This window comes from Octodon degus, unplaced genomic scaffold (assembly GCF_000260255.1).
Source record: "Octodon degus isolate 3935 unplaced genomic scaffold, OctDeg1.0 scaffold00008, whole genome shotgun sequence".
Taxonomy (NCBI): Eukaryota; Metazoa; Chordata; class Mammalia; order Rodentia; family Octodontidae; genus Octodon; species Octodon degus.
Genome location: NW_004524584.1, coordinates 9150297 through 9168259, shown reverse-complemented (window position 1 = coordinate 9168259; position 17963 = coordinate 9150297). Strand labels below are relative to the sequence as shown.

Below are 17963 nucleotides of genomic sequence, written 5' to 3'. Positions count from 1 at the left end.
ATATATATAATCTCCATATTTAGCATCTTATGTGTGAGTTGAATGTCTGTAATAGACTCCAACTTAGGAGTAAAAAGGACTGAACTATACGTATATGCCACAACTAGTTGAACCTCAAAAGCATGTGATGTAATAAGCAAGGCATGCAAGACTACATAATAAAGAATTCTATTTTTATGACATTTACTTAAAAACAATTGTAGAAGCAGCATGTCCATGGTTCCCTTGGACTAAGGATCTTTTACAAATTGGCACAAGGAAACTTTGTGAAGGAAGCACATCAAAACTTGATTGCGATGATAATTTTACAACTGTATCAATTCATTAAAATTTGTTGCTGAGCGTGATGGCAGATGCCTAGAATCTCAGCACGAGAGAGGCTGAGGCAGGAGGATTGCTGCAAGTTGCGGCTGGTCTGAGCTACATAATAAGACCTTCTCTCAAAAAAAATTTATTAAAATTTATTAAATATTTTAACTGGGTAAATTTTGTGATTTCCATGTTAGACCCAAGTAAATTTGACTATTAAAAGATAATCTTTAAGCAGGACAAAAAGCATTAAATACAAGGTCCCGTGGAAGCAAAGCGAGGCAGTAATGTTTGCACTGCAGACTTTGTCTTGAAGTTCTACTTTGTGCTTCCTATTGGATCACAGTACATCCCTAAGCAGGTTACTACTAAGGGGCTTATGCTTCATTCTGAATCAAAATTTCCTTTAACTATCAATGCTGACACCATTTTACTTCTAATCTTAGAGATTCCTTGTTAGCGAGTTTGCTGGATGGAGTAAGAGCTTCTGGTAATAGAGATGTTTGTGTAAAAATGACACCAACTCAAAAAGGTCAACGATGGGGGTTACTCAGCATGCCGGTGGAAGAGGAAGTAGAGAGCCTTCATCTCAGATTCTTAGCTACTCCTCCAAGTAAGTATTGACTTTTAATTTCTATTCTTTTACTTGATAACTTAAGAATTAGAAATACAGAACTTTAAATCTGCTTTTCAACCTTCTCATCTTACAGATGGCAACTTTGCAGATGCTGTATTCCGGTTCAATGCTAATATTTCATACAGTGGAGTTCTTCATGCAGTGACACAGGATGTAAGATAAATTGTATCACTTGTTCATTATCATTAAATTTTAGTGTGGAAACTTTTCTGAAATACACTTCCTTCACCTAGGGTCTCTTCTCAGAAAACAAAGAGAAACTGATCAATAATGCCATAACAGCATTACTGTCCCAAGAGGGGGATGTTGTGTCTTCAAATGCAGAACTTGAGAGTCAGTTCCAGGCTGTGAGGAGGCTTGTAGCTTCCAAAGCTGGTTTTCTGGCCTTCACTCAGCTTCCTAAGTAAGTTACCTTTTGAATTTGATTTCTCTTAGACATGTTGAACAACTCAAACATAGAAAACAATGAATATAGTATTTCTTTATGTCTGACTAAGCCTGGTATCTGTTACATGGTAATTTGATAGTTTTTCTTCATGAAAAAGGAAAGTAAGCAGTGCTTGTGGGCTGCTACACACTGGCCTGCTATGTACTAGTAATATCACTGACTCTCGGTCTTATAGTTTTGCTTAAGCTTGAAAACATGACTTTAGCGGTATGGGTAATGTAATTACTACCATAATAATGTAATTACTTCCATACTGCAGTGGAAACTTACAATAGCCTATTTTAATAAAAAGATAACAGATGTTTTATTATTGCTATTATATGGTTATTTTTTTATTCCAAAAGGTTTCGTGAACGTCTGGGAGTAAAGGTAGTAAAAGCACTCAAAAGGAACAACAATGGAGTAATCCATGCAGCAGTTGATATGCTTTGTGCCCTTATGTGTGTAAGTAGTAATTAAGTTAAGGAAATGATTTTCTTAAACTGACTGGAGGTTTTAGTTTCCACAAACCATGATTTTCATTTTACTAATAAATTCTGAGCTTCTGTATTTGTCACATTGCTCTCATAGTCATTTGTTTATTCACATCCTATATATCAGTGTTCTGTGTGCTAGAGATACAGTAATAGTAAAACACAGTACCTCTCTTCAGTCTACTGTCTAGTAAAGTAGGTATATTGTACATAGTAAAAGGTAGAGGTGGGTTGGGATTACTAAAAAGTAAAGTTATTTGGATGTGCAAGTACAATTTAAGATTCTTAGTCATAAGGGTTGGCCATAGAGCTCAGCGGATTAAAGTATCTGCTTAGGCCTGCAGTGTTGGTCCCACCCCCGGGGCCCTCTGAGAGGGTAATTGAGACTGGATGTGGTGGCATACGCCTGTAATCCCATCGCTTGGGAGGCTTAAAACAGGAGGATCACTATGAGTCCGATCTGTGTAGTGAGACCCTGTAGACCCTGTACTAAATGCACTAAAGAAAAAAGTAAAACTAGATGTCACAATTTGACCTGACTCTTCAAGGTTGCTTAGGTATTGTTTTACTTCTGAAAAAGCTTTCTTGTAACAGAAAATAGTATACATAAAGGTATGTTTGAGAATCAATAAATAGTATTCTACAGGGGGTGCTGATTGTGATAGCTAGAGATGTACACAGAGGCAGTCATTAAAAAGCCTTCCAATCAGACAGAGGGGCAGTTTTATCTTTAGTAAGGAATAGTTGGAATATTTTTCAGCAAAGGAGAAGAACATTATCAGAATTGACTTGCTGAACGCCCATTGTGTGGTATTGAAATAATAAAGTTGAACTTAAAGGACCAGTGAGATAGCTCAGTGGAGTAAGCACTTACTTAGGCAAGCACAGGGGACCAGGATTCAATCCCCTACACCATATGCTGGGCCAGCCCTGCCCCCTGACACACTGAGCCAGCCACCAAGACCAGGAGTGATGGCTCATTCCTGTAATCTCAGCACCAGGGAGGCTAAAAACAGGAGAGTCACTACAAGTCCATGCTGTGTAGTGAGACCTTGTACCAAATACATTTTTTTAAAAAGGTGCACTAGCAGCAGTTATATCGAATTATGTTAGAAATGGGTGCTGAGATGCTGTCAGTGACAGTGTCTGTGGGAGAGGCACATTCACTAGCTATTTGAGTAGTAAAGATCCAAGTTGGTGATGTCTGTGTGGAAAGAAGGACAGTTGTTCAGTATGTCTTTGAAGTTTCCGTTTTCTGTGTACTACTGTGAACTGTTTGGAATGTTCTTGTATGAAATGTTTTAAATAAGCTTAGTGACATAGAACAAATCATTTGTATAGAATCTTGTGTTTGTCCCCAAAAATGAATTAAAAGTGTATCTATTACCTGTAGTACAGATAATTTCATTAAAGAATTATTAAAGTAGTTAGAGCACATTGTGTCCTTACTGCATATGATGTGTTGGCTGTGAATCTCACGTGGATCATCCTATATTTGTATAGAATCTTGTGTTTGTCCCCAAAAATGAATTAAAAGTGTATCTATTACCTGTAGTACAGATAATTTCATTAAAGAATTATTAAGGTAGTTAGAGCACATTGTGTCCTTACTGCATATGACATGTTGGCTGTGAATCTCACGTGGATCATCCTATTTAAGCTTCACGATAGTCCTATGAGATAATTTCTGTTCATCCTATTTTACAGTTAAGGTTAATGAGACTTTGAGAAAGTAGCTAAGTCTTGCCTATAGTCTCCCACTCAGAGTCAGTTTTAAATTATGATCTGAACTCTGTTTCTAATCATCGTGTTGAATGCTTTTGTCCTGAGTTAACCCAACAGTCAAATGATAATCACCTTGATAAACAGTATGTTACTAATTTTTAATTCATGCTTTTAACTGTTAAACTTTATCATCTCAAATTTAAATTCATGAGGGCAAGGCTGTTTGCCTTTTAAAAAAGTATTTTTAAAGAGTATGGTATACAGGTATATGTCCAGTTGTCAGATTATCTATGAAATCTGATAAAACTAAAGAGAAATCATTAATTCTGACTACTTATCTCCTCACGAGTTTCGTTTCTGCTTTTAACTTTTATAGATTATGGCTTTTATTCTTTCAGTGTGTAATGAATACTTTTATGAATGATTTTTTGTAATGCAAGCACATGACACTGCTTGTGAATTATTTTCAATCAATAGCCCATGCATGATGACTATGACTTAAGACAAGAACAGCTAAACAAAGCTTCTCTTCTCTCTTCAAAGAAGTTTCTGGAAAACTTATTGGAGAAATTTAATTCTCACGTGGTAAGTTGTAATTAAACTTGTCTTCATGGGAAATACCACTACTGAAAGATATTCTAGAAATGCACATGGATTTTTAAAATGCTAATGATAAAATACTTTGTGATGAATTATTTCATTGTAACACTGTATCTATTGTGGGGCTGGCCAAATAGCTCAGCGGATTAAAGTGCCTGCTTAGGCAGACCGGCAGCTACTGGGGTTTGATCCCCGATATGCTGTGCCAGCCCTAGCCCTGGGGTGGATTGAGATGGTGATTGAGACTGGGTGTGGTGGTGCGCACCTATAATGCCTATAATCCCAGTGTTTGGGAGGCTGAAAACAGGAGAATCACTACGAGTCCGAGTCTGATCTTCACAGTGAGACCCCTGTAAACCCTGTACTGAATACATAGAAACAAACAAAAACCCACTATATCCATTGAGCTGGGAATACTATGTGGTAAAGCTTTTAGATTTTTGTAATAATATTGCAGATTTTTTAATTATTTCTTTTGAAATGTCACTGTGAAATAAACTATTCTGAAAAAAGTTAAATCAGATTTTACTTTAAATGACTATCATGAATCATTGGTAATAGTTTTGGAGATGGAGGTTCTAAAACATCTAAAAGAACATGAATTGCCAGGGCTTTCAACTATTAGCAAAAGTTTTTTCTTATTCAAATATACATTTTATTTAATGTACATATTTGAGAAGTCTCAGTTATTCTGAAATTTGGCTGAAATTTAATTGTATTTCTTTTAACAATGGAGGGGGCTTGCCCAATAGGTCAGTTGTTTAAAGCACCGCTTAGACAAATGCAGTCAGGTGCAGGAGACTTCTGTTCAATCCCCAGCCCTCCACAAGCTATACCACTCCCACCCTTAAGGCAGCCAGAACTAGCCAAAAAAAAAAGAAAAATAAAAACATCCTTCTCTTTTAACAATAGATTTGTTTGCTCATTAGCAAAGGAAGTACAACTTTAGAATCATTGAAGTTTGAACTTTATATTGAGAAAGTCAGTGTTTATGTCTAACAGAGAATAAGAGAAAAGAACATGTAATTGCTCTGCTTTCACTAAAGTTCTCTGTCTTGGAGGCCTAAAGGCAGCATGTTGCTTGTTTCAGGATCATGGGACTGGTGCCCTAGTTATTAGCTCCCTCTTGGACTTCCTTACCTTCGCCCTCTGTGCTCCATATAGTGAGACAACCGAAGGACAGCAGTTCGATATGCTGTTAGAGATGGTAGCCTCCAATGGAAGAACTCTCTTTAAACTCTTTCAGGTAACACCTCATGTTTTTCTTATTCATTAACAATTAATGTAAGAAAATCACTTTTTGGGTCAGATTGTATTTTTGGTGTTTTGCAATGCTGGGCTTTCCAGGGCCTTGCCTTCTGCATATGGGCAAGTGCCCTCCCTCTCCCACTGACCCACTCCACAATCTGGATCAGCCTGTTTTTAAAATATCACATGTATGCTTCCATTGTAATGACACATGCAACCTTAGTCATTGTGGCATTAAGAAATTTTTCTTGGTGTTTGATGGACCACTGTTTTGACTACCTTGCTGCTTTTTTCCATCCTAGATGCACTGAAAAACTCATTTTTTTCTGTGGTACATCCAAAATTCCTTTTTCTTTACAGGTTTATGAAAAAGAGGAATTTTAGCTGGTCTGCTAATGGAAAATGTGTTATTTCATATAATAGTATAATGTTTAGTATGTAAATATATTTGTATATAAATTTTATACTTTGTTATCCATCTACCAAGTAGTTATGCAAACAGTATGTCTCACTCTTAAAATAATTGTGTCACCTATTTCCTGCTAAAACTCTTCTATATCCATAAAGCTGTGTTGTAAGAATATCTAAGGTATTTAAGCACATTCTGATCAGACTTTGAGATATATCCTGTGACACATACTCCTGCATAAAACTATTCTAAGGAACAAAAAATAAATGTATAGGAAAAATTATTTCATTCACTGACCCTCTTCTTTATTTTCAAGCATCCTTCCATGGCAATTGTAAAGGGAGCTGGACTGGTTATGAAGGCTATAATAGAGGTGAGAGAACAATTGTGAAACTATAAACTTTCTTGAATATTGATTGTTTTAATTCCCTTTCATTCTTTCATGGGAAAGATGGAGTACTCTAAGGAAAGTAATTTTTAATCTTAATTAAGAAAATTTTTTTGAGAAGTTTTTAAACTTGTTGCAGAAATGATCTTAATTCTTTTTTTTCTTAAATATAGAATAAATTTATTTGTTTAGCTTTTTTCTTTTCCGGTCTTGTTACTTCATTGGGGCATGATGATGAAAACATTGAAATCTTAAGGTACTAAGATTACAATACAAATATTAAGGTAGCTAATTCATAGCAATATGATATCAAATAATAGTGGCAACAAAAAGTTCCTTATGCGTTTCTAGTCACGCTTTAGATAGCAGGACATGGCATAGTATAGGTCATGAAGGTACTTTTTCTTACATAGATCAGAGTTATGACTGTTTGTTAACTGTGCTGTAGTGCTGCTTGTAATAACATCGACCTAAATGGCTTTTGAATTCTTTTGTTATAGTAGAAGTTAGATAAAATGTAAATGTTCCATTTACACCAAAAAACTCAGCTTTTTTGGATGTATCAAGTATAGCTCACAACAAAACAATGAACAGTATACCCTGAAGTTGTTTGTTAAACACACAAAAGGATACAGGCATTGAACTGGTTGGAATATCAAAGGTGTTTCATCTTTTGGTGGGCTTTGTTTCGTTGGTTTTTTTTTTTTAAATTTTACTAAAGGTTCATTTTTACCCTCTAGCTAAAGTGTTCTGTGCTCAATTTTACCTTCCAAAATTAAGTACTACATCTATCTTGGTTACTTTTTACTTGTTGCTGGGACAAATGCCTGACACTCAAAATGAAGGAAGGAAAGGTTTATTTAGCTTACAGCTCATAGAGGTTTTAGTCTGTACTCAGCTGGCTCCCAGGAAGAGTGGCACATGTTAGAAAACAGCAGTTCATGACACCAGAAAAGAACGAAGAGCAAAGGAAAGGGCAGCAGGAGCAAAGGAAAAGGCAGCAGCTTCCGCTTCTAGCCAGCCTCTCTCCCCACTTTATATTGGAAACAAATAACCCTTGGGGGTTGTAGAACTCACACAATGTCCATTCCCTCCTTTTGCACAGGATGGGCATGTTTACAAACTAAGAATCCTGGCTCTCCGCTGAGTCATTTAGTTGAACTTTTAAATTTCTCAAGTTGACACAGTGTATCAGCCAGTACAACATCTTCGACTGTTGCATAGCTTATGGTAGCCAAACATAGTAGGAGCATGAGGCCAAGTCAAAGTGTCTTCTTGGTCTTGATCTACCAATACATTACCATTCCTCTAATATTTACCGTTTATTCATTATATGCACAAATGTGTCATCCAGTATCTCCAGAATGATTACTTGTCTTCAGTACAAACCACACATTCGATTCATACCTAGTAATCAGAGCTAATGTCTTCAAAAAAGACTGTATTACGGTGCTTAAATACTGGAAAGTATGTTATTTTTCCTGATTATAAAAGCTTTGTGTATTCTTTGAAGAGAAAATTTTATGTACAGAAAAAAAGGAACAAATAATACATCATAAATAATTGTACTACCCAGAGGAGTGAATTTCATCTCAGACTTCTATGCTGTTCAGATACATATGTAAAGGTACACAATGTGCATATTTCTGTGCATACTATATACTCTTTTGATATAATTGTATTTATACCTTATATTTTTTCACTAATGTAAACTTTTTCTTTTCAATAGATTGTGTTAAATATCACAGTGCTTAATTTGTAGTTCTTTAATCATCTTTGATTTAATAGTTTTATTTATAAGCAAAATAAAATCAATAAAAACCACCGCATGTCACGTAATCTTAAAAAAAATTGTTCACTATAAAAATGAATATGTAGCTATTTAACATGAGCAGGCCAGATTTGCAAACGCCTTCCATAGGAATTGCTGCTTTCTCTGAGCCGCCTCTTTCCTTATTGACTGATACAGAACCTAGGAATGAACCTAATTTAATATTATATTTAGTAAAGAATAATTCATAAAAAAAGTTTATGTGGCAACTTTTAAACTTTATTCCAAAAGCAAATACTATCTTAAAAATTACCTGTACTGCTACTCCACTGTTATTTTTGGAAAATTGGAAGTTGTATTTTAAATTTTTTATTCCATACTAGATAACTATTTTGTTTAAAGATGTACATTAGTTTTTTAAAGCTGGGACAGCTTGTTTTAGATTGCTGCTTTAGGGATCATCTTACCCTTTTTCCAAAGGAAGGTGACAAAGAAATTGCTACAAAAATGCAGGAGCTCGCCCTAAGTGAAGGTGCCTTACCTCGCCACTTGCATACTGCGATGTTTACAATAAGTTCAGATCAAAGGATGCTTACAAATAGGTAGGTTATTTAATTTAATTTGCTGAAAATTTACTTGCCATTTAGAGACTGGGTTTGGATATTACATAAAACAAACTGAATAGGCATTTGGATTACTCAAATGGTTCACTTCTTTTTGATCCACCTGGGTTTTTTCCCATTCCTTGCTCCAATGATGATTTTTCCTACCTATACATAATTTGGGATGGGGGCAGGTGCTGTTCTTAATTAATCTCACTGGTTTATCAGGCTCAGCATACTCATATGACCAGAACATAGGAAAGAAAATCTACCTATGTCCTAGCCTTTTCTCCTGTTTCCCGTGACCATCTTGTGTGCATATAAATCCATGTGGGAACCTTTAATTTTTAAATACCTTTGGTCAGTTACTGTGCTTCTTAAAGAATACCTGAACTATATCTTCATTATCAACTAGGCTTATACTAAAATTTTTTTAAAAAAACAACTTCCCTTTTGGTAAAGCATCATCTTCAGTAATTATTCAAGCATAAAGAAATATAAATCTATGCCTTTTACTCCATCCTACATGAATTCTAGTTCTTTTAACTTTTGTTTCCTGATCTGTGACTCTGAGCTATTCAAAAGCATACCATATTGTCATTAAAAACAAGGAGTATTATAAATATGTTAAATCATATTTTTAACTTTTGAAAAGTAAAAGCATACTTGTTGACTAACATCTTTTTTGTTTCAGTGTTAATAAATTTCTGTTCATTAAAAAGTGGCTTGCTAACAGTTTCTTTACTATAAGAAGCTATGTTGTTAGCCACAAAAGTAGTTTTCTGTGTAACCTGAGAGGACAGAAATATGAGGATGTTTCCTTTGTACTGTGTTAGCAGAGCTAGATCCCATCTCTCTCATTAGAGATTATTTTCTATTTTACTCCATTAAACCCATATGCTGCTAGATGTTTGCTTGATATGGTCAACTTTATTATAATCAGTTAAATTCCCTACTGTGATCAGTTACTGTGTGTAATGATAGCATTTTAATTTAAAGAAAACAAAATACAGTTTGAGAGTGTGACATGTATAAATCTGTAGGTAATAGTTCAGTCATTTCCCTTATGGCTACTCTTACAGCAAATGTTCAAAGTTCACCAAAGTCTAAAACAGACAGTGGTAAGACAGGATTCTTGCTGTTGAAGAGTTTTCTGTGTAGGAGGCAGTGTTGTCTAGGGGGCATTAAGATTAATGATTAAGCCATAGATTCAAAATGAATCTTAGATTTTCACTTTATACAAAATATGCTTTTAGCTTTTAAGTGGATTGAGTAGAACAATTTCCTATAAGTGCTTTTAGTCAGTGCTCTAAAACTGAAAACATATTTATCTCTGACCTTGTCCAGAAAGGTTTTCTTAGAATATATAGTTGACTTTTGCTTGTGTTCAGAATTTTCTAAAATGCCAGAATGTTGTTACACAAGTTGTGTCATCAAATTTGATTTTTTAATTAACAGTTTTGCTCTTTTTAAATGGAAAAGAAAAAATCTTGCTTCTGTTCTGGTTCACTGAAAATTATTGGAGCTATCAGAAAAGCAATTTAATTTGGAGAAAATTTTAAAATTTTAATATTTGAATTATCTCAAAATCTCTCCACATTAAAACTTACTTAGTAATTTTTAACATCTTTTTTTTTACTGTACACATTGTCTTATATGATATTTTGTTCTTAAAAATTCCTTTTTGTTCTAGCTGAGATAAAGCAGCAAACCTTTCTCAACGTCTGCTTTTTTCAGACAGCTAAGTAGACATTTAGTGGGACTCTGGACAGCTGATAATGCAACTGCAACAAATTTGTTGAAACGAATTTTGGTAAGTTGAGAAACTGGAAATATTTTGTATTCTTATCTAATAACATGTAATCATTTATACTGTTAAAGATTATTTTTGTTCGGTTATTACTAGATAAGTATTTATGGAAAGATACATGATGACTGTTACCCTTGATGACTGAAATTTCTTTTGTTCAGTTGTTTTGAGAATGGATTTTGTGTTTTGTTTTTGTTTGTTGTTTTTAGCCACCAGGCTTGTTGGCATACTTGGACAGCTCAGATCCAGTTCCTGAGAAGGATGCTGATCGGATGCATGTTAGAGATAATGTGAAAATAGCAATGGTAAATATGATTGTCCTAAGTGACTTTTCAGAATTTAAAGTACTATTATAGACTATTCTCCATGAAACTAATTTTTTTTTCGAAATAAATCAAGAACTCACTGTATTGAGTAGTAATATTTTATTATCATTATATTAGTAGTATTTTGGTGCTACTGAGGATTGACCATAGGCTTTCACACTGTTCCACATCCCTGTGTCTTTAAATTTTTTTATTTTGAGATAGGATCTCGTTAAGTTACCTGAGTGAGGCTTAAAATTGTGGTCTTCAGCCTCAGCTTCCCAGAATGCTGGGATTAGAAGCTTGTGTGACTTGCCTGACTTATTAATAGTTTTTTGGTGTGGCAGTCACCCATCCAAAGTTACCTGTTTTAAATTTGCAATTCATTAGTTTATAGTATTTTTAGAGTTGTACAACATCATCACAATGTAATTTTATGAGGGGCCAGGGAGATGGCTCACTGGAATAAGTACTGCCCTGGCAAGCGCAAGGGCCTGAGTTCAATCCCTGGTTCCGCCAAAATAAATAAATATATAAATAATTATGTGAATATTGGTGTGTTTTTGTTTTTTTTAAAACTTTTTTGGCACACTTGGAAGTGGATTAATCTTAATTTAAATTATGTGTGTAATGTATTTTACACATAACCTGATATTGGTGAAAAAGAGACAAATACTAAGTTCTGTGTTAATTATTAGAGTTGCCCTGTTCTTGAGAAGATTACTTAAAATATTTATCATCATATACTTTTATAATTATTTCATATAGATTCTTTTTCTGTCATTCTTCTCTGTCTGGCCCCATCTCTCAGTTGTGTCTTACTACTCCACCCCAGAAGGAAATTACTTTGAAACCTAAGTAAAACAATGTTTCTATCAAATTTCATTGTAGAAATATTTGCTTTGTTTGCTTTAATATCCCATATTTTACCTTTCGAAATAGGTAATGTGAGTCATCCGTACATAGTACATACTATGTACTTATCTGTACATAGTTTTGAGTATTTTTGTAAATAGGTTGCATGATGGATTTCCATATTTCTTTATAGGACCAGTATGGAAAGTTTAATAAAGTTCCTGAGTGGCAAAGGCTAGCTGGGAAAGCTGCTAAAGAAGTTGAAAAGTTTGCCAAGGAAAAAGTGGATCTTGTGTTGATGCACTGGAGGGATAGGATGGGCATTGCTCAAAAAGAGGTAACAATAAAATTTGCCTCCAGACTTCTAGTATTTCTCTGTGTCCTCAATCTAACTATAGTTGCTCCTGTTACAGAGGTGATGTTGAAGTATTTCTGACTGAATGCCTGAAGCTTAAAGATTAATGTTACCTAACTCTGAGTCATATTTTTCCAAATTCTTAATTTTAGGGTTTAATGATTAGGATTGTAATTTGAGTATTAATATAGAAGTACTCTCTTAAATCTTCTTTAATTTTAGTTTCCATATTTTTCTTATTCCCATGTGTTTACTATTTCCCTTTTGTGGATTTTATTTACTTATACAAGTAAGATACCCTTTTTGCCTAGTGTTTTTTTTTTTTTTAAATCAAGTATTTCAGAGATGTGTCACATTTTTATTAAATTTATTTTGTGTGGGTTTTTTTGTTTTTGTATTTTAGGGCAGGGTCTCCAGGGTCTCACTGCAGTCAGACTCCTGATGATCCTCCTGTGTACAGCCTCCCAAGAGCTGGGTTTACAGGCGTGCCCCACCACACCCAGTCTCAATTACTGTCTCTGTATGCCTCTGGGGTGGGGCCAGCAGGGCAGGTCTAGGGATCAAACTCCCAGCCCCTGTGTCTCCCTAAGCAGGTGCTTTAATCCCCTGAGCAATTTGACCTGCCCTTATTTTGTGATTTAAATTTTGTAATAGGTCTTCAAAACAAGTTCTGCTCTAAGATGGTTTAATGTCAGTTGTCAGTCTTCATTGTGTATGTATGCTGCAGAAATTGAGTAGTGCACATTCGTCCAGCATGTTTTGTGTAGTAGTTAAAAATGAAAGCACTTGGACATGGTAGGATAATGCTCACTTGTGTGGTACCTGCAATGTAAAGAATGATTAGACTGAAATGACTAGAATAGAGTATACTGAACTTGAACTTGATTAAACAACATCTGAGCATGGTTCCCTCACTTACCCAAGTTTACAGGTTTTCAAAACTTTTCTAAAATCAGAATTAACAGTACTATTCTTCTCTAATAATATTTATTTGATGGGCAAGCAAGATAATGAAAGCACAATACACCAGAAAATAAATAAATAAATAAATAAATAAAAGCACAATATACCTGTTTGGTCATGACAGTATTGCTGTAGCATTTGAACAACTGCAACATTTATAGATATGATATAAATTACTTTAAAAATTACTAAAGCCTATAAGCCTCTGCATTCAAGTAGTTAAACCTTTTTCTAAAGTAACAGTTGCCTCAAGCTATTCAATATAACTGTCATATTGCAAGTAAATTTTGGCACCAGACTTTACATGTAACATTCAACAAGCATAAGCTTAAACATAGATTAGGCCAGACATAGGAATGTCTGTTACTTTTTCTTTTTCTTTTTTTTTTTTTTTTTTTTTTTTTTTTTCGTTTTTGTGATGCTAGGAATTGAACCCAAGGCCTTGTGCATGCTAGGCAAATTCTCTACCACCGAGCCCCATTCCTATTCTAGCATATCAGTATTTAAAGACAAGTCAGAGGACCAGCCAAATAACTCAGCAGATTAAAGCACCTGCTTAGGCAGATACAGTGGCCGGGGTTCAATCCCCAGCATGCTGTGCTGGCCCTGCCTTCTGGGCATGCTGAGATGGTGATTGAGACTGGGCCTGATGGTGCATGCTGTAATCCCAGCACTTGGGAGACTGAAAACAGGAGAATCACTATGAGTCCAGTCTATGTAGTGAGACCCTGTAAAGCCTGTCCTAAAAAAAATACCAAAGACACAAAAATAATGTATAATGTTAAAATGTTATATTGGTATGTTGGTATTATTTTCATATGGAGGATTACCTAAAATTCTGACCAAATAATGGTAGTGAATATGCTAGTCAAGAAGCTTCTTGTTGCCATCAGTTGATTATCATTTGTCTGGTTACTGTCTTTAACAGTAATTTGCTTAGTATTAGTTACTTTTGTCTGCTTACTGAGACACACATGCCCTACACACAAAGTTAAAGGAGAAAGTGTTTAGCTCACAGTTGGTAGAAGTAAGGCTGGACAGTACATGGAAGAGGGGCAAATGTTTATGGCCATAGTAGACAGCAAAAACAAGAAAGGGGGAGATAAACCTTCTTATGTCCCTTATGTTGAATGTAGTCTACCAGGATTAGCAATGCCAATCCCATCAGTGGACTGATCTAGCAATTACCCCCACCCTTAGTCCTAGTGTTGTACTACAAATCAGTCACACACTCTGGATTCAGTCCTCTCTGAAGAAAAAAAAAAAAAAAAAAAAAAAAAAAAAACCTGTCCCCTTGACTACATGAGGCTTTGGGGGAAGATCTAGACCCAAACCATAACAAATCATGCGTAATCTTTGTGACTATTGATACAAACACTAGCATCAGAATATAGAATGATCATGTGCTGTAATGTAAAAACTCTTGTCAGAATTAACTGGCTAGTCTTGAAGTGAGCTACGTTTCTAATGTCAGAATGTTTATGAAGTTAGTTCCATGTATAGCAGATGTTCTATGTTGAATTAATATTAGTTGTTTTTCTTACTAGTTGAATGTGACACTTACCCTATATCTCTAATTCAGTGCACTCAGTTTATGAATAGTTTTTCTATATGGCATTTCCATTATCATTATTTTAGACTACTAGCCTTGGTCCTTAGGGGAAAAAAACTGAAGAAGGTACTGTGTAATAAATTTTAAAGAAAGGTTTGTTGTTAAAAAAGAAAACCAAAACAACAACACCACACTTTGAATTATTTTTGTGGTTTAAGTCACCTTCCATTAATTTTTGTGGTAATACACAGAACTAAAATTTATGGAAAACATTTTTTATTGTAACCAATAGGTTTTATATTTTAAATTGCATGTCCGTTTTCAAATTTACTTATTTATATTCTTTGTGATCTATTCTCTTGCTTTGTTCATATAATTTGCCACTTTAATGACTTACGTTTTAATCTATACTGCTATATGCTTTTTGTTTCTGTTATTCAGAATTAAAATTCTGCAGTTCTACTTGGAGCAGAGATTCTTTACTTCTAGTCATAGCAGGAATCTCTGAAATCTGTAAAAGAGTGGTCATAGCTGTGTTGAACTCTCTCTCTCTCTCTCTCTCTCTCTCTCTCTGTGTGTGTGTGTGTGTGTGTGTGTGTGTGTGTGTGTGTGTGTGTGAGTGAGTGAGTGAGTGATTCTTAAAGGGTTTATGACTACCTAAAATTTGGATCTTAGGCTTAGGGAAATCAGTAGGCCTTTTTCTGTCATAGAGATGACAAAGATAACATTTTTAAAGATGAAAGGATAACATTTTTAAGGAATTCGTGTAATAGATGTAGGTTAGCTGACTTAGGTTTATACTCTTGTTTAAAATGTTTTCATTTTTTCCTTTTTATTATAAAATTCAGGACAGAAACAATATGGTGAGTTTTAAGTTCCTGCTACATGTGTGAAATGTGTTAAGTTGGCATGTGGAATCATCTTTGATATTCTTTGTCTAAAGAAGTCTCACTTCATATGTGTCTGAATGTAAATGCTTGTTTTTTTCTCTGTTAACTATTTCAATTCTAATTATTCCTTTTAGCTTTGGAAGCAGATAACCTGTAATCACTTCCATTTATTATTTTTTCATGTATTTCTATTAACTGCATGCAAGTGTTTGAAACAAGTTACTGTTTTTGACTGTTACAACTTTTGCTAGTGATCATTATAAATTTTACAAGTCACTGTTATTACAGTATTAAAACAGTAACTTTAGGCTACATTGGGAAATACTTGATCAACACTAGCAGTATGTGCTGGAAAATAAGTGATGTATTTTATGATCCTACATTCATATTTTATGGATTTTTTGTTTCATTAGTGTGGTTTCTGTCAAAATTTGATAAAGTCATCTTCCTGGTCACTCTATAGTTTTAAGATCTTCTGACTGAGGTTGTTTGATGATCTTAGTTTGACCACCATTTTTTTTTCCAGAATATAAATCAAAAGCCAGTAGTTCTTCGCAAGAGAAGACAAAGAATAAAAATTGAAGCAAATTGGGATCTTTTCTATTATAGGTAAACATTAAACCTCTTTTCTGACATAGGTATATTTAATACTGCCGTTAGAGGTATTGTGATATGTTTTCCTTCTCTAGGATAGGGCTTCATGCTACAGGTATTTCTTTGCTGTCAAGTATAACTTATATAACTGTTAAGACTGTTTTGATTAATACGCTTCCAAGCTAGGTGTGGTAGTGCATTCCTATAATCCCAGCACTCAAGAGATTGAAGCAGGAGGATCACCATGAGTTTGAGGGCAGGCTTGGCCAAATACTGAGTGAGTTCAATGCCAACCTGAATTACAGAGCATGATCCTATCTTAAAACATATGTCAAAGGCCTTATTTTTATAGAAGCATATATTCTGATTAGCTGAAGTTAAAAGTTTTAAGGCTTAGACATGAGTACTTAAAATACTTATATTATAGCTTAGAAATAATTGTATAATTTAAACTTTTTTTGAAATAGAGACCAAAGTGTAGGATGATAAAAACATAAGGAGACTTGTGAAAAATAAGTTGACCTTCAAATACTTTTATCAGCCTTTCAAACATGGTAACCCTCTTCACCTTACCTCCCACACCTAACATGCAACCGAAAGACATTGATATCGACATTTTAGGAGTTTGCAGAATTTCTTTTAGGTAACTCAGCACCAGATCTGGAAATTGACATCTCATTATACTTGAGTAATGGAAAATACTTGGTTTGAAGATTTCCATCACTACTTTTAAAGAATGTAGTCTGTATATACTATATCCTCAATTACATACTTGGATTTTTTCTTCAGGAATCCCTCAGTTGTCCTCCAACTTCTTTGCAACTCTAAAATGTGATGTTCTGGGGGATTGCAGATTGATAGTAAGCAGAGGTGAAGCCTATCCATCCTCACTTCAGATTCTGACTCAAAGTTATTATAATAATTAGGTTATCCCAAGAGCACAAGGAAGGCATTTTGAAAATGTTCAGTTATAACTTGACATTTTGTAGTATCATATTGGGTAGTCCTTAAGTTTCACATGTAAAATGTTCATCCCATAGCCTTCACAGCCTAAAGTACAGAAGTCCTAATCACCAGCCTGCAATTTGATAGTTGAAAATTGGATTATTTTTTAAATGAAATATTTCAGTTCAGTGTTTGAAATTCATACAGCTCTTATAATGTCTATTTTCATTTTTTTCTCAACCTTTTATTGTGAAAACTTTAAAACAGAAAAGGTAGAATTTTACAGTGAATGTTGTTTTTGTTATTGAAATGTTCCATTAACATTTTACTGCATTTTTACACATTTTGTTTTCTTATAGAAGTTAATAATCCCACAACTTCCTTGCTTATTATAAGATATACTTGTAGATTCTTTTAAGTGTTTATTGTTTCCTGTTACTTTCTTCTGATTATGTATATGTGTAGGTTTAGTCAAGACCATGCCAGATCAAACCTTATTTGGAATTTCAAAACACGAGAAGAACTGAAAGATACTCTTGAATCTGAAATGAGAACTTTTAATATCGATAGAGAGCTTGGTAGTGCTAATGTGATTTCCTGGAATCACCATGAATTTGAGGTAAAGTTTAGTTTTTATGGTATATTAATCTTAAATGAAGTGTGTACTATTTTTGGGATTTTTTAATATTTGTATAACTTGTATCTTCAGTGTCATGGAGGAAATACTAGAAAATCTCTCTTTGCTTGAGGAATGTAATATTGTTAAATCCACTTTATATCTAAAAATCGTGTGAGAGTTTTAATATATTTGATACTATACCTTACAAATCTGTTCTTTGAACTACCCTTCCTTCCCTGAAGGATATTTATATTCTTCGTTGAAATAGGTTTTTACTGTGTTCATTACTACCTTTTTTGATTAATTTTTTGTGATAATATTCTGTAATTGACTTTTTTGGTGGCCTTTAAAATACTTAGCAAATAACAAGGAAAACAGGAAACATTAGGTAATTTTTGTGTCTACATTTAAAATATATAGTCTGTTCTAGCAAACCCAATCAGGCACAGGGGACCGCAGTTTGAT

The 17963-nt window shown here is 34.3% G+C and overlaps 1 protein-coding gene across 2 annotated transcripts in view; it reads left to right on the top strand.

Annotated features, from left to right (window-relative positions):
* The window catches only part of Dnajc13 (DnaJ heat shock protein family (Hsp40) member C13), a 136348-nt gene that overhangs the window by 57868 nt on the left and 60517 nt on the right, over positions 1 to 17963 (top strand). For both annotated transcript variants that reach the window (XM_004625017.2, XM_023705210.1), the window contains 13 exons: positions 756 to 922; positions 1020 to 1099; positions 1180 to 1349; positions 1739 to 1838; positions 4070 to 4177; positions 5283 to 5438; positions 6166 to 6222; positions 8489 to 8610; positions 10348 to 10423; positions 10630 to 10725; positions 11774 to 11917; positions 15867 to 15949; positions 17345 to 17498. In XM_004625017.2, coding sequence (XP_004625074.1) covers positions 756 to 922; positions 1020 to 1099; positions 1180 to 1349; positions 1739 to 1838; positions 4070 to 4177; positions 5283 to 5438; positions 6166 to 6222; positions 8489 to 8610; positions 10348 to 10423; positions 10630 to 10725; positions 11774 to 11917; positions 15867 to 15949; positions 17345 to 17498 — 1513 coding nt within the window. The remainder of the gene's footprint in view (positions 1 to 755; positions 923 to 1019; positions 1100 to 1179; positions 1350 to 1738; positions 1839 to 4069; positions 4178 to 5282; positions 5439 to 6165; positions 6223 to 8488; positions 8611 to 10347; positions 10424 to 10629; positions 10726 to 11773; positions 11918 to 15866; positions 15950 to 17344; positions 17499 to 17963) is intronic.